General features: G+C 39.0%; 1 protein-coding gene across 9 annotated transcripts in view; it reads right to left on the reverse strand.

Annotated features, from left to right (window-relative positions):
• The window catches only part of VPS13B (vacuolar protein sorting 13 homolog B), an 802,500-nt gene that overhangs the window by 76,332 nt on the left and 708,633 nt on the right, over window positions 1-17,535 (reverse strand). For all 9 annotated transcript variants that reach the window (XM_028500192.2, XM_028500193.2, XM_024115869.3 and 6 more), the window contains exon 43: window positions 13,100-13,261. In XM_028500192.2, coding sequence (XP_028355993.1) covers window positions 13,100-13,261 — 162 coding nt within the window. The remainder of the gene's footprint in view (window positions 1-13,099; window positions 13,262-17,535) is intronic.

Genomic DNA, 17,535 nt, shown 5'->3' on the forward strand with positions numbered 1-17,535 from the left:
CAACAGTGAGAGGCCCATGTACCAAAAAAAAAAAAAAAAAAAAAAAAAAAAAAAAGAAAGAAAAATCTAGGAGTATAGTATGTTTAAAGAATAAATGCTGTGTTCAGGTATTTATTCCAGGAATGCTGATACAGTTCAATATAAAGAGGTCTGTTAGTATATATTGCTCATTTCATCACACCTACAGGTCAAAGGCAGCAAAAGTGATCATTTCATAGTTCAAATATAATCAAGTTTTGCTCATGTTGAAAACACAGCCATAGCCTCCTAACACATTTAATGTGGAGACAGAAACTCCTCAGTACACAAGGTCCTCTCCTCTCTCGACAGGCTCATCCCGCCCCAACCCCGCCCCTCCCTGGAGTGGAAAGCCTCCTATGTATTTTCCCTCTTTTTACTTTCAGCAAATACCCACTACAACCACATCTACATTCACACTCATCCTCACTCTCCCTCTGGTCTCAAAGCAGGAGGAGGCTTTTGTGGTAAGTTAAAAATGGCCACAGATTCTCTTAGCAACTCACATCAAGAGGTTAAAATCTTGTTCCTTATCCTTTGGGTCTGGCCTCCCCTTGTGACATGCTCCGCCTAGTAGAATGTGGCAGCAGATACCGTGAGAGTTCTGAGCTTAGGCTCAAGAGGATTTGCAGTCTTCGCTCTCGTTCTCCCAACTAGGCTAGCCTGCTGGAAGGAACACATGGAAGAGAGCCCTGGCCAGTGGTCTGCCAAGTACCAAATATGTAGGTGGGGCAGTCTTGGACCACCCAGCCCCAGATGGCCTACCAGGTGACTGCAGCCTCATGAGTGAGCCCAGCTGGGATCAGCAGAAGACCCTCTTAACTAAGTGCACCTAGATTTCTGACCAACACACTCATGAGCGAATAAATTTTTTAAGGTCACTAAAGTTTTATGGTGGTTTGTTAAGCAGCAATAGATATTTGGTATAAACCTCGTTCCATCCAGGGTCAACCCTTCTACTTGTGATCTGGATGCCTTCTTCTTCTCCCCTTCTGGGACCTGATGCTGTTAATCATTCTTCCTCTCTCCTGTATCACCAACCTATCTGCTATTTATTTCTGCTCAGATATGAACATGCCTAAGGTACTTTAATTTAAAATCCTTGCTTGACCCTACAGCTTTCTGTAGCTAACACCCAACCAAGATTAAAAAAAAAAATTCATGCTCATTCTCCCTATTTCCTCACCTCCCACTCATTTTTCAACCCACTCATCCTGATTTCTATCCCTATCTTGCCACTGAAAATGCTTTCCTTGAGCTATCAGTGACCTCCCAATTGCCCAATACAATGGTCTCCCCAGTTCTTGCTTCACTCAATCTCCTTATGGCATATGACACTGATAATTCCATCCTTCTAGATAGTCTCCTTGGCTCTTAGAACACGATTATGTCCCAGTTTTCCTGCCATGTCTTGGTTTTCTGTCTTCCTCTTATCCCTCTTCAATGGATCCCATTCCTCAGCCTAACCCCTAAATTCTATGGGGTTTAAATCCTTATGGCAGCTCAGCCCCAAGACAGCCCAATGATCCATGTCTCCTTTTATTTGTGCCTTTGTGTAGTCCCCTCCCACAATGAATAGGGCTGATCTGAACAGCCACTAGGATATTACAGAAATGATAATTAATGACTTCTGAGCCTAGGTCATAAAAGACACTGTGGCTTTTGTCTTGTTCCATCTTGGATAACTTGATCTGGGGGAAGCCAGCTGCTATGTCTTGAGAGTACTCAAGCAACTCCTGGGAGAGATCCTTGTAGCAAGGAGCTGAGGCCTCCTGCCAAGAGCCATATGAGGGAGCCATTTTGGAAATGGATCCTCCAGCCCGGTCAAGCCTTTAGATGATTGCAGTTCCAGCTAATGTCTTGACTACAGCCTTATCAGAGACTGAGCTGGAACCACCCAGGTAAACCACTCCCAAAGTTCTTGGCTAATGAAACCAAGATAATAAATGTTTGTTGTTTTATTTACTCAAGTTGTGGGGTAATTTGTTAAACAGCAATATGTAACTAATAGAGTGTGGTACCCGCAAGTGGGGTGCTACTGTAACAAAAAACAAAATGGGGGGGGGCATTGGAGCAGGCCTGTGCACAAAAACCAGAAAGACTTGAGAGTATCAGTGAATATCTAAGGTGCTTCAAAGATACTATTAATTGAAACTTGATGGCCTTAGAGGAGGCTGCCAGTGAGGAAAATGTTACTGGAAACTGGAGGAAAGGGGTTTCTTGTTATGCAGTGGCAGAGAGTTCAGCAACACCATAACCTGCAGTAACATGGAAAGCAGAAAATGTGCCTAATAAACCATGTGATCTAGCTAAGGAGATTTCCAGGCAGTGTTGAAGTGCCTCCTGGCTTTTATCTGCTGCTTATATTAAAGTCCAAGAGGAGTGATGCATGCATAAGGAAGAACTGTTAGATAAACAGGAGCCAGGACTTGCTAGTTTTGAAAATTTCTAGCCTTCCAGATGGAAATGATGTTAAAAATCAAGAAAGAGCTTCCAGGCAAAGATCAGATCCAGGACACAGCCAGGAAAGCTGGGTCTAGGGAATGAAGCTACGGATGTAGTTGTAAAATCCTCTGTTAAGATCTCAGAAAGATCTAAATTGGTATCTCAATGAACTATTCAAACAATAGGGCTTCTGAAACACTTAAGGGTGATGTCCCCCAGCAGTGTGGGCAGAATCCCAAAGCAGAGAAGGAACTGTCTTGAAGAGATGTGGGTGTGATTTTGTCCACAGTGCTGAACCACAGTAAGATTAACAAGAGACCTACAGTGTTCTTTAAAGAATTATACTGGCAGAAACATGGCCAACTTAGACTGAAAGACACAAAGACAGTACAAAATGTAAAGGGGCCTTTAAACTTTCATAATTCAACTGGTAGAAAGCAGGCTGAGAAAACTATGAAGAGCAAACAAAGGATACTTTTCTCATGGAAAAGGATGGATGACACAGAGGCTTGAGCCAAAAGTCCAAAGCCAGGAGCCATGGAAAATTATTCCCAAGCAGCAGTATGAATGATTACTGATTAAAAAACTTCCAACATTTACCTGTTTGGATTTCAGAATTTCTATGGATCAGTAACTCCCATGTGTCCCCCATTTTCTCCTCCTATGAATGGGAGTATCTATAATAGTTATCCTATGCCTGTACCACCACTGTACATTTTTCTACAGCAAGAGCTAACTAATAACGTCCTCTGATCTTAGCACTCTTTCCTTGGGCATTCGTGTCTATTCCCACTGCTACCTAGGCATTGATGAGAGGCCAAATCTTTACCTCTAGCCCAGACTATTCTTCTGAGCTCCAGACCATTACATTCAATTTGCCTATTCAACATGGCCACTTGGAGGTCTGGTTAGAAAAGAGAAAGGAAAGGAAAGGCACCTTTGGATACACAGAGCTGAGTTCTTTAGTAGGTACCTTATAAATGTAATTTCATGGGATATTCACAATAACTTCTTAATTTTGCAGAAGAGGAAGCTGAAGCTCCAAGGAATTACGACACTGTCCAATTTTACACAGCTAAAAAACCTTAGGGGTGAAATCCAGGTATTTACAGCTTCAAATCTGTGCTGTTTCTAATATATCATCCTTCCTGCCTCCAAAGTAACCTAAAACTCAAATGTGTCCAAAATGGACTTTAGGGACACTGTGCTGTGCTCTCATAGCTGCCCCATTCTCTGTATGGAAAACATTGTCCTCCTACTCAGTTCCCTGTTGTGGCCAAGTACAACACCACCAACCTGTCCCCTAAGTCTGAAACCTTGGAGTTGATCCAGGCCCTTCTCTTCCATGGTCAATTACCAAATCCTGGTGATTATAACCTCCAAAATATCTTCCAAATGGATCTCTCCCTAATAAACCTTCTCTTAGCACGTTAAAGATTTTGTTCCACCGTCTATTAGCCTCCACTATATATAAAGAAAAGTCAGTAGTTATTTGAATTGTTTCCCCTATAGTTTAACTCTGGCTGCTTCAAGGTTTTCTCTTTATCTTTGGTTTTTAGTAGTTTCATTATGATGCGCCTGGGTGTGAATTTCTTTGAAACATCTGTTTGGAGTTTTTCCTGAGCTTCTTGGGTCTGTAAATTTCTGTCTTTCACAAAGTTTGGGAAGTTTTCTGAGATTATTTCTTTAATTTTGGGAGCCCCATTCTCTCTCTTCTCTCAGTCGCTGATTACAATTACTCACATATTAGATCTTTTGAAATTGTCCCATAGGTCCCTGCAGTTCTATTCATTTTGTTTGAATCTTTTTTTCCCTCTCTTCTTCAGATTTGATGATTTCTAGTGATCCATCTTCAAGTTTACTGACTTTTTTCTTGTGTCATGTTGTATTTTTATTGCTGAGTAAAAAATTACCACAAATTTGGCGGCTTAAAACAACTCACATTTATTATCTCACAGTGTCTGTGAGTCAGGAGTCCAAGCAGAGCTTAGCTGGGTTATCTGCTTATGGTCTCACAAGATTGCAACTGAGGTGTCAGCTGGGCTGCATTCTTATTTAGAGGTTTGACTTGGGAAGAATCCGCTTCCAAGCTCACTCAGGTTGTTGGCAGAACTTATTCCCTGGCGTCTATATGATGTGGGCTTTGACTTTTTAATGACCAGCACTGGCAGCCACCCGCAGGTGCTGGTGGCTCCCCACAGCTTCCTGCCCCATGGTCCTCTTCATAGGCAGCTACAACATGGTAATTTGCTTCTTCAAGGCCAGGAGGAATATATGTATCTCTCTCTCTCCTCACAAAAGGGTCCAGTCTCTCTTTTAGTGCTTTTACCTGATTAAATTAGCCCACCTAGAACCACCTCTGTTTTGATTAACTAAAAGACAACTAACAGATATAGAGAAATAGTGGTTACCAGTGGGAGAAGAGAAGGGGGAAGGGGCAAGATAGGGGTAGGGGATTAAGAAGTACAAACTACTATGTACAAAATAAATAAATAACAAGGATATATTGTACAGCACAGGGAATATAGTTAATATTTTATAATAACATTAAATGGAATATAATCTATAAAAATTTTGAATTACTATGCTGTATACCTGAAACTAATATTATATTGTAAATCAACTATACTTCAATTGAAAAAATGTTAAAAAATAAACTAATTTAGAAATTAATTATACCTGTAAAATCCTTTTACTGTTGCCATAGTTGCTTTAAAGTACAATATATACCTGATAATTCCAACCTCTGGGTCACACTGGTGTTGGAATCTGTTAATTATCTTTCCCTTGAAATTGAGTAACTTTTTTTTTTTTAGATTCTTGAGATCTGTCAAGTAATTTGGGGTCATATTGTGGACACTGTAAATGATGCTATGTTGTGGACACTCTGGATTCTTTTATAATTCCTCCAGAGTGTTAATATTTTTAACAGGTAATTAATTTGTTTAGCGTCAAACTAAAACTTTTACACCTGGGTGAGTGGCAGTGCAGATTAATTCAGTTCTTTAAGCCTTGGTACAATCTGCTTTCAGTCTGCCCCATGCATGTGTGGTTCAGTAGTAAGCAGACAGGTGGGCCAAATTTCAACATATTATTTTCCCATTCTCTGGCTTTCCATTTTCCAAGATTTCCTCCTCACTGTCTAGCAGCCTTGGTTGCCTGAGCTCTTTCACCTGGTACCTTGGGCCAGAAAGACAGTGGGCCACCCCTGCACTGCTACAACTGTGGTTGCCCTCAAAGCAAAGCCAACAAAAAATGGGTAAATCGTTCTGTACAGATTACTTGCTCGAAGATTCCATTCACCTCCAAAATCTGCCTGCCTTTGTTCGTCTCCAGAGGTAGTTGTTTTGTGTTTTGCTCACAATTTATAGCTGTTATTCACAGAAAGATCAGTCTGTTAGGCATTTTCACCAATCTCTGACTTCTACTCTGTCTTGGCTCAGTTACTATAATCTCTCTCACTCCTGGGCTATACAGTGGTGCCCATACAACCCTCTGCATGTATTCTCAGCCTCCTCTAGACTGTCTTCTCAACTACACGACGGCAATCTTTCCAAAATGCAACTGTGATCCTGTGATGACTCTACTTAAAATCCTTCAGTAGCCAAAAGCTGCCCATCACATTTAGTTATATCTCCTCAAAATGGACAGCCAGGCTCTTCAGAACATAACTCCTCCAGACAGTGGTGTGTTGGAGCTGGCTCACACTTGTTTGTGAAAAAGTATTGCTAAATATTCAGGAAACTCGTGAGCTGGTTGTTAAATCATTGGTAGCTTGAAATCAGCTATGGTAGGAGTACTTACACCATGATAATTGGCCAACCCTGCAAATCAGGGTATTCCCATCACCACCAAAGAGCCAGTTTCCTAGCACACATCTCTTCAGCATGGCATGCAAATTTATGCCTGAGTTTATTTTGAACAAAACCTGAATTCCCTTGAACATAGCATGCTGCCTGCCTGTCTGTCTCCCTGGTTCTGCCTCATGTGCACAGCATACAAGGGCCCTCATGGCCTTCATCTGCTTTATTGTCTTGCAATTCCACACATGTACTCTACACTGTAGCCAAATTAGTCAAGTCCTACCATGCCATGTTGTTTCATGCCTCTGTGGCTTTCACACATGTTGGTTCCTTTACCTGGAACCGCTTCCCCACTGCCTTTCCCTGACCTAACACTTATTTAAACATGAAAATTCAGTACAAACATGCCTTCCACTAGGAAGCCTTGGCAGATTCCCCTCCTCATGTTAGGAAATATTTTCTTTGAGTTCTCATTAAGACCATGTCCATATCCAGATGCAGTTGATTGTACTTCCTGGTCCTCTTGCTCTTCTTCCCTATGGCTAGTGTTTTAATTCAGTTACCCATCATTTCTCCCTGTCTGGATGCCACAATATCCTCATAGATATAGATCATGTCTATAATAATTTGTTTACTTTTCTGACTCCCTCATCAGACAGTAAGTTTCTTAGAAAAATGTACATATTTAATTACACACAATAGGTCACAAGAAATGATCATTTATTTATTAAAAATGAATGGGAGGGAAGGAGACCAAATAAGCAGCTAGACAGAAATAATGGCAGAGAGGAGGGCTTGTGAGTAGACTGAGGCAGGCCTTGGATGCCAGATAATTTGGGTATATTTAATAGATGATGATGGAGGCTGTAAACATGTTTGGACAGGAAAGTATCAAAACATTTAGGAAAATGACTCGAGTTGTAGTCTGCAAGGTAGATTGAAGTGGGGCAAAGATGTAACTAAGAGAATAATTGATAAAAATGATTGCAATAGTTCATAAGAGAAGCATTAAAAATAACCATTCTTGATATAGCATGCTACGAAAAACCCGACTGAACTTTTTGGCCAACAATGTCATTACACTTGCCACTGTTCTAATTAGCATTTGAAATTCCTGTCTTTTAGTCTATATATAAATATTTCCAGGGTTTTTACTTAACTTCTCTCTGATTTAATAATCTATAGTCTTTATTTTTAAAAGTTGAGAAGTATATAAAAATGTAATACATTGGAAAAATACCACCTTAAAAAAATACACCATTCAGAGGCAACCACTGTTAACATTTTGACATATCTTCCAGTATTTTGACATATTTTCCAGTATTTTTCTATGCATTTGTTCTTATATTGTTAAGATCATATTGTATGTATAGAATTTTATGTTCTGCTTTTCTGACTGATATGATATGGTAGCACTTCACCTTCCTATGTAAAAATTTAAAGGTCCCATAAAAGTTCATCTCATAGATACGCCAGATTTTATGTATCTATTTCTTTAAAAGTGAACATTTTGATTTTAGATTTTTTGATGGTATAATTCAAATTATAATAAACATTTTTGTGTATAAACCTTTGCTTTAATTTGGATTGTTTCCTGAGAGTAGATTACTAGTAGGAGATTTACTGGGTCAAAGGCTATGACCATTTTAATAGCTATAATGCTTCTTATCAAATTGCTTTTTAGAAAGGAAGTATCAATTCCATCTGCACCTTCAGTGTGTAAGAGTGTCTTTTCATTTGCCCTTTCTAAGCAAACTCTGATATGCTGTGTGCCATATAATAGCAGGGGCAAACACTTGACAAATTTATCAGTTAGAACAGTTTTGCCAACGCAGAATATTTACCTGCGTCCCTACGTCTACTTTTAAATTTTTTAACTTGTGACTGTGGCAACAAGAAATGTGCTCATTCTCTAGGTATATGTGTGCACACGCACTATATAAATGGATATGGAAAGAGTGGTGACTGAGTGAGAAATGACAGTCTAGCCAATAAAATTAACTGGCTGGAATTTCCCTAACATAGGTAGATACTCAAAAAATCATCACTTTTCCTTTAGGCAGGAGGAAAAATGATCAGATCTCACTTTTAAATACTTTTACATCCAAAAATAGAGAACTGCAGAACTTCCTGTCTATATGGGCTGAGAACAAGAACAATACAAATATTTTACTGTTATGTGGTAAGCACAGGTTGATTTTATAAGTGTTAGATTTAAACTATTACTCGTCATTTCATAATTTCTGAAAAATGTTACCAAGTTTTCAAGTGATGGGAATCCCATTTAGATCAGAACAAAGACAATTTAATATCAAACCTTTAGTCTCCTGAATTTTGCCTACTGAGAGACCTGAGAGCAGGGGTTGGCAAATCAGGCATGGCTTGTGGGCCAAATGTGGGGCACCACCTATTTTTGTATAGCCTGTGAGCTAAGAGTGTTTTTTACATTTTCAGATGGTTGAAAAAGGTCAAAAGAAGCATACTAGTTTGTGATGTGTGAAAATTATTGAACTTCAAATTTCATTGTCTATAAATAGAATTTTATTTAAAAAATTTAAAATTTATGTCATACTCATTTAAAATAAATTTTAAAATTTATTTTAAAATTTTATGGCACAGTCAAACTCATTTGTTATGTTTGCTTTTGTGCAGAGTTGAATAGCTCTGAGAGAGGTCCTAAGGCCCTGAAAGCCTAAAATATTCACTGTCTGGCCCTACACAAAAAAGTTGGCCAATCTCTGCCTGATGAAACTAATGTCCGATTTACATTTTCTTCCCTAAATCTGATAACTTTGATGAGTATTTCCCAGATGCTCTGCTGCTCTTCCAAATTGATTCTTACCTTGTTGCATTTTGCATTTTTAAATACCTGCCATTTTCACAAGCTTATAAAACTTCCTACTATATCCATTTTGGAGCAATATTTTGTTATTTTCTATAGCTCTGTCTAGAGCTCATTTTCACCTTGACTGATGGTTTGATTACTAAAATTAAGTCACTCGTAGTAAGAATTCTAAAAAAAAAAATGCATAATCTATAAATTGGGCATGTTTTGAGGGTAAAAGCAAATGTAATTCCTTACATACAAGATAGAGGCATTCCTTTTTCAAGCAGTTTAATTACCTAACAGTGCTCTCTCTTAACGAGAAAAGGAAGTTAACTTGAACAGCCTACACACAAGTCCTACTATGATGGAAGCGACACTAAAGTCAGTTTGGCTAAATTAAACAAAGCTCCCTTTGACTCTGAGCTGCATATACTGCCCATATTCTGGGGAAAGATTCCATAAACTCACATATCCAGTCCTTAGATTCAACTTCATAGAATGTGAAGCACTTCTGTAAAGGACTGGTTACTGTTCTCATCCAACCTGATCTGAAGTCTACTGAATTGGAATATTTAAGGGCCCTTTGTGGTGGCATATATGACTGTGCAGCTGAATATGTTCAATTATTCCCTAGGAAAAAGTTTTGTTCTTCCTTTGTTTGCTTAGGCAAGCAACTGTTGTGGGATATCCAGCATTTTAAGTGATTCTGCCTCAGAGCATGTGTTAGAAACTATAAGGAGAGTTTATAACATTTCAATTCTACAAGGTTTTTCAGCTTTGGATTTCTGGAATTGGTTGTGTCCATATTTTTTTCCATCCTGTTGGGACTTACTGTTGATAGCAACCTCCTGTGTGGTTCTAAGACATGTTGACCTCTTTGAAACCTTTCCAGGTGTCATTGCCACTTTCTTGATCTCTGCAATATAAGCTACATTGTTTAGTGGAGTTAAGTTCTCTGAACTTTAGATATCCTCCCTGAGACTATGAATTGACTAACACCCAAGGTAGCATAAACATGTAGACACAAATGTTCCTAAAACCAAGCCTGCTGGGCAGTGCAGGATATGACTTGGAGTCTGGAAAAAGGAACAGTTTGCTCACTTGTGAGTCTATGACTACCTCCAGGTGCAGTTTGAAGCTAAGTGGTTAGCTTTTCTGATCCTCAGATGTAACCTCTCATTAGAACACAGCAGAATTTGCAATTGTGGGTGTATGGAATTCCATGAAGACCCTCTGGGCCCATTAAGACCTCTCTGGCTTCAGAGGGTCCTAAAACACACTTCTTTACGTAGCATAGGTAGCTGTAGTAAAGAGACACCTTCAACAAATACGATCTAAGTTTTAGTCTAAAGATTATAATGACTGTAGCTCATCTTAAAATTTGTATCCAGAGGATGCAGTTACAAATTAAAAAGAGGAAGAAAAAGTTTGATAGATACCTGTCTTATGTTTCCAGTTTGCCATTAAAAGGTTCTTATTGTTTTTGGTTCTTAAAGCTTTGCAATGGTTCATACTTGTACCAAGAATCCCCTATTAGTCTAGCTTTAAATGCGGAGTATTATACCAGTGATTTCTCAGCCCTTCTCTTAAAACCTCACCATTTGGCTCTTCTAACAGACGAATCATGCTGCCAAAACCTAGGAGAGTTTGACAATGTTGTGGAAATAACACTGTATTGAGAGTCCCATCTCCACCACCATCTTAGCTTAACATTTCTGTCTCCTTACCTACAAAATATGCATAACAAAAAATACAAATCACACAGGGATATTATGAAAACAAGATTAGTAATAAATACAAAAAGCCCCAAGTGCAGAAGAGTATAAATATGAAAGGTATAGTGTGGCAGTGGTTAGCCATTCTTTTTTCCTCTTTATGTCCTTCCCATCTAGAAACCGTACATCCATAACATGAAGACTACTGTTCCTCCACACCCCTGAGCCTTCTGTTCTTACGATCACCCTTCCCATCCTGGCTCCAGTCTCCAGGGAATCTTGAGGGTCACTGAGGGCCATGGTAGTCTATGCAGCTTAAAATGACTTTGAAGGGAGGTAAGCTTCCTCTGCTTTGCTTTTTATTGGCTAAGGCCTGCAGCGTGTGTGTATGAATGGATGAAGTGGCTACAGGTACAGTATACGATCACACATTACTGCACCTTCTCAGAGGTTTCTTTCCCATCACTACTAGTTCATTTCTGGGAATGCAATGATCATAGAAGCCTTTCGATGCTCTAAAAGGCTGTATAACATGGATTGTCTCTGGGTGGTTGGAATTATAGGTGGTCTTTTTCTTTTTCCTTTTGTGGTTTATATATCTGCTCTATGTTCTTACTTTTGCAATTAATAAGAAAAAAAAAGTACGTATTTTTGAAACAACCCAGCCAACCAACCAATCGTCTTTTAATGATGTTACAAGGGGTAAACAACCAAACGACTTAAAAACTTGCTTACACAGACATTTCTCAAAAGGAGGATTAGAAAATAAGGGCATGGGCTTTCCTGGTGGCGCAGTGGTTAAGAATCCGCCTGCCAATGCAGGGGACACGGGTTTGAGCCCTGGTCCGGGAAGATCCCACATGCTGCGGAGCAACTAAGCCCGTGCGTCACAACTACTGAGCCTGTGCTCTAGAGCCCGCGAGCCACAACTACTGAGCTCAAGTGCCGCAACTACTGAAGCCCACGTGCCTAGAGCCCGTGCTCTGCAACAAGGGAAGCCACAGCAGTGAGAAGCCCCTGCACCGCAATGAAGAGTAGTCCCCGCTCGTCGCAACTAGAGAAAGCCCGCGCGCGGCAAAGAAGACCCAATGCAGCCACAAATAAATAAATAAAATAAATTAACAAAAAACAAGGGAATGTCATTCATTCTAAAAATACAAGTGCAATATCATATCATATGAGACATTTTTGTAAGAATGTTTATTAGAAAAGGAGATATGATGTCTTAATGTCCTGTTAGAATAACCAGAATTAAATAGACTTCAGAAGAACTGCACTATATCTATTTTTCCAAATTTTATACTGATAGTGTGGCAATATGATGAAAAAGCAAGTAAGAAATCAGAATCGAGCTACTGAAAAAAAAAATAGCTGAGGGTGTAACATATTCTAAAGCTGGTCTATAGACGAGATGGGAAAACTCTCTAATCTAATGACTTTCTTTTAATCATAAGCAGACAGTAGTTTCCTTATTACCCAGAGTTTTAGAAATACATTATTCTTGAGAGTACTTCCTAGGATTTCTTTTACTCGTTTAAGACAACATCTTTGTATTTAATTCATCCTCAGTTATCCCTGCAGGGCACATCCCTCTAATTATTCCCATCTAAAGTGACATGAAAATGGAATTATACTACTTGGAAAACAGACATCCTTTGGTATATCTTTTCTCAGTGCTCCCTTGGGCATAGTCGGTCATTGCGCTCATTTTGTCACAGACGGTGAGCTGTCATTGGAGGGCAAGGACTAAGACTTCTCTGCCTTTGAATTCCCGGTGCCTAAGACATGACTGGCACGGCCTACATACACAGTAAGAATCTGAATAAACAAATGAAAAATAATACCCAACATACAATGTTTATAGTATATCAAGCACTATTTTAGTGCCTTGTACATATTAACTTATTTAGTTCTCACGACCCTATGAAACAGGTACTATTATTATCCCCAATTTACATAGGAGAAAACTGAAGCATGAAAGCAAAGCGAGGTAATTCAGAGCGAGGATCCAAGCTGACGTACTCTGGCTCCACAGTTCAACCTCATAATCGCCACACCAGGCTCCCTCAAGAGTACCTACGCTGAGCAGGAGAACGTCCACTCCAAGAGGAGCACGGGTACACTGTGCTCCCTCCTCTAAACCTTTCTGGGTTTCTGTCAGATGCAGCCATACTGTGCGACCCCGTGGGAGACTTAGAAAGGGAAATAACTAGACACAGGCACACAAATGCAGAAGAAATGAATCCGCAACCTTAAAAATTGCTGTGTTTGTAAGGCTGTTTCTCAAATACCTGTGGGGATTTGTGAGAGCGCCAGCTGTACTGGTGACTGTGGAGACTGGCCAGCAGAATATTTTCATCAGTATCCACCTGGCCAAACCGCAGTGTCTCCTGTGTGTCATTACAGATCACAAAATGGCTGAAGACCAACTCCTCTACCTCAGGGCATTTATTCTGAAAGAAAAAGAATACGAAAGCCAATGTGCATCAGATTAATTGCAAGATGTTTGGCAGCTGTCTGCCCAGTGGCGATTGTTACAACACAGAAATACTAAAAGATCTGTTGTCATTAGCTCTGGTATACAAAGTATTCTATACTTCCAGGATAAGCACAAAAAATACCTTAAAGAGATCTTAAATGTTCCAAGAATATGTTTTGATTTATATTCCTGCAAAATAAATCATACACACAGAATAGTAAAAGAACAATGAGATCCTTCAAACTTTTAACATTTTTAAATGAATTAACATGCTACAAAGAATGCTGTACTGGGTAGCGCACGTTTTTAAGCAGAGTACCACAGGCTAGAATTACCATGTTCCCGGCCTTCTAAACTTGACAATCAAGACCAATTACCAAAGCCACAGTTTGTACCCTACAGAAAGTAAGGATCATTTAGGTAATACATCCCCAGTTCCCTTGAGGGGGAGGGTGGATGTGTGCGTGTAAATCTGCTCAGGGAGAGATGTAAATAAAACCATAACTTTCCCGCTATTGTTAAGAGGCTGAACACACAAAACAGATCAACTTCAGAGTCAGTATAAGCCAAGCTGCAGTTTTCAAGACAAAAAATGTTAGTTGAAAAACAGTTGTTGGTGTCTGTTTCAGCTAATAATCAATCAGCAAATGTCTTCCATTAATCTACTAAGGTTCAGCAAATTAGTAATACGTTCCTGTGTTGGTACCTCCTTCTCAACTTAATGGTATCTCCACTGGTTGCTGTTATATTGAAGCACTGGCAATGTGATAGAGCATTTCTGTGCTTACTCTTTTATCACTTTGGTTAGCTTATGGCTTAAAAAATAATAAACATACCCTTGGTAAATGAAAAGAATAGCTAAATAAATGGTTAACTTGAGAATGCTAGGAAAAAATCTTAACTAGCCAATGAACCTGCAGACAATGGGAGGTACTATGTAACTGATGCTTCTCCAGTTGGCTTCTATTTCCTGGTTGTGGATCTAAATAATGTCACAGTGCCACACTCTGTCATTTGCCATTTTACTGAGGGGAGGGAGAGTAAAAAGGGATATACCACTCATGAGCATAGAAACTTAAGTGACTACATGGCCTGAAGCCAAGGAGTCTATGGATGAATACACCTGGAATCCAGTCTGGACCAAGACCTGATCTAGAACCTCATGAGAACAGTTATCTTAGGAGGTACAATCCCTTCCTAATCATCCAGAAGGCCCCCAAAGTGGGCAGGCAGAGCTCTACAGCTGCAGTCGGTGAAGAGGCCCTGAAATACCTCATTCTTCTAGATACCCTTGAGGGTCTCCTAAAGAATCCATCTATTCTCACCAAACCTCTCTATTCTCATGGAGCGGAACCTTGCCTGACAACCACACAAATCATAAAAGGAGTCTCTGGCTAAGTGAGACTGAAGCAGTTATAACCAATAATTATCTGCTGCCTACCATATTACTTTTTGCTGTGGCTTTTAATCATGAGCTATGATTTAAAAACTGGACTGCCCGTGGGTTTTAGGCGTCCTGCTTGATCTGGCCCCTGCTGCATCTTGAACCACTCTCCGTTTGCCTGCTAGACCCCAGCTCCACCAGCCCTTTTCAGCTGCTCCAACGCCACACTGGCTTCCTTTCAATTCGTCCAACACGTCAAACTCTTTCCTGCCTCAGTGCCTTTCTTCTGCTTGGACCTCTTTTCCTCCTTGCTTGACTAATTTCTTCCAACTCAGCTTTCAGGTTCCTGTTTTCAGGTCATGCCCTCAGAGTAAAGTAGCCTCCTGAGATCCTCCCGGATTACCTTAGGTCCCTCTATTTTATGCTCACACAACACTATATATTTTGCCTTAAAAGCACTGATCCCTATTGGGACTGAGTAATTATTTGCATGATTATGGGTCATTGTTGTCTCCATCATTAGACTCTACGCTGCATAAGGGCAGGAACCAGGTCTTTGTTATTTACAACTTTTGCTCCTGTAGTCAGCATAATGCCTGACACATAAGTACTCAATAAACACTTATGAAACAAACATGAGTAAATTTAACTTTTAAAATTACAAATGTAATATATGTTCCCACTATAACAATTAGACAATACAGAAAGAAGTACTGATTTTTAAAAACAGAGTCTCTAATTTTATACTCAGGGATTAACTGCTGTGAACATTTTGGAGAATTTTTTTTTCCAGCAATTTTTCACTTCTGAGTGTCCTGCCTGTTCCTATTCTAGTCTATCCTATCTAATCCTATCTTATATATCTTACATATTTAAAGGTTTGTAAACCTTTAATTAAACTGGAGTCACAGTGTATAATTAGTTTTGATGGGATTTTTCCATTCAGCGTTATATAATCAACATAAACTGCTCTCCTTGTAAACATTTTTCTCTCCGTTAGGTCCAACAGTACAAACATGAAGAAAGGGATATGATTCCAACTCCCACTTAGATAGACATCCTGAGACTGAAATTCAATTTTCATAATGAATTGGGATCAATCTGCTGGTTACACAGAGGTTAAGTTACCAGATGGGGCTTGAGTAGAAAAAAAATCATATTACTTTCCTCATCTCTAAAAACTGACCTTTAATAAATGATGAGGGTTTTAGGAAAAAATGTAAATGAAAGAACACAAGGGGCTTGTTTACATTTTTCTAAAGAATACTCAAAGTCCTCAAGGAACTGTTTCTCTACTGCTCCTTCATCTGTGGAGTTCATTATAACTGTAATAAGTTTAAGCGTTTCTTGGAATGTTTAAATTCTAGTATATTATTAAAAAATTTGTACATATTGTATATGACATCACATAAAAGCGCAACCTCAGAATGCTTTCTTAATTAAGAGATGGCTTATTTACATTTAAGATCTGTGCTGGAGTGTTATACAGGCATTTGCAATTAAAGAGAGGTATCATTATGGTGTAAGATAAGACACATGAGCATAACCTTGATTTTTAAATAAAAATCTCCTTTAAATCCTATTTGGTCCAAATGTGGGAATGTGACATAGAAATATAAAGCAAACTGCAAGTGGCATTTTGGGTCCTTAATCTGGTTTCACAAAACATTAATCATCTACAAAAGAGAAAAAAAAAAAAACTACAGCCAGAGAAATCAGACACTGATGAAGGCTTCTGTTAATCTTGAACTTGTGACCTAAAGGTGAAAGGCCAAATTGTTTCATGCTTCAACTGTCTGGTCCATCCACACTGGATACAAATGACTTGTCTCGGATACGAATCCGATAAAAAGTATGTGGAAAACTCAAATTGCTTATCCAGCTTGTTAAGTTCACGTTTTTCATTGGCAATAATTATACTGTATATGAGCATTATATACATAATAAAATCCAAGCTTGGGTAACTAAGCTTCCCCTCTAAAGGGGATAAACCACATTCAGAACATCTTAGAAACAATGAACTTAATAACCCCTCTATAAGCCCATTTCAATGTCAAATGTCCTGTAATTTCAAAGTAGTGCATTTTTGTATTTACTTTAGAATACACAGGGTTAGAGATGCCTACCACATTAAAACTTGGTGGCAAGTACGCTTGACATGGGAGGAAACAAGAAAATTATAGCAACAATTACAGAAGTATATCCTCTTGTGGCTCATGTTAACGTTGCCAAATCCCTGTATAAATCAGAACCAACTATTCACAGAATGTACCTGTCAGCGATATGCTACGTGACATATGGCTCTACTTAATCAAATATACAATTCCATTTTTAAAAAAACTCAGAATATTCCTTCAAGGCACTGTGTTAGCCAGTCAGTCATTCACACTCTGATGTGGTTTAAAACATTTAAATATTTATGCACCGTATTTTATTTATATGTATAGCTGTGTCTAAGAGAATATTTTTACCCTGGGAGGAAACTGATATTTTTGAGGGCCATTTTGCAGTAGTTGCTACACATGAGTCCTCTTACAATGGTCCTGATACCAAGACAAAAATATCCTGGGATTAAATGCTCTATCAATGACTCTTTTATATTTTCTAGGTTTGTTTTTTATTAAATGCATTGTTCAAAATATGACAAAAAACAGAAATTGGAGCCACGGAGGTTTTTTTCACATCGCTATTCGAACCAGCTGCAAAGATTTAGATCACACTAGCTCTTATTTTACGCATGTCCTCTGCAGCAAGAAAACCATGGAATGCCCTTAAAAAAGAATTTTAAAATATGAAACAGATGTGTTATCTTCTTTCCCTTTGCTATTGTAGTGCCATGTTAGGTAATTAATTCCTTAGTCTTG

Source organism: Physeter macrocephalus, chromosome 15, assembly GCF_002837175.3.
Source record: "Physeter macrocephalus isolate SW-GA chromosome 15, ASM283717v5, whole genome shotgun sequence".
NCBI classification, from domain to species: domain Eukaryota; kingdom Metazoa; phylum Chordata; class Mammalia; order Artiodactyla; family Physeteridae; genus Physeter; species Physeter macrocephalus.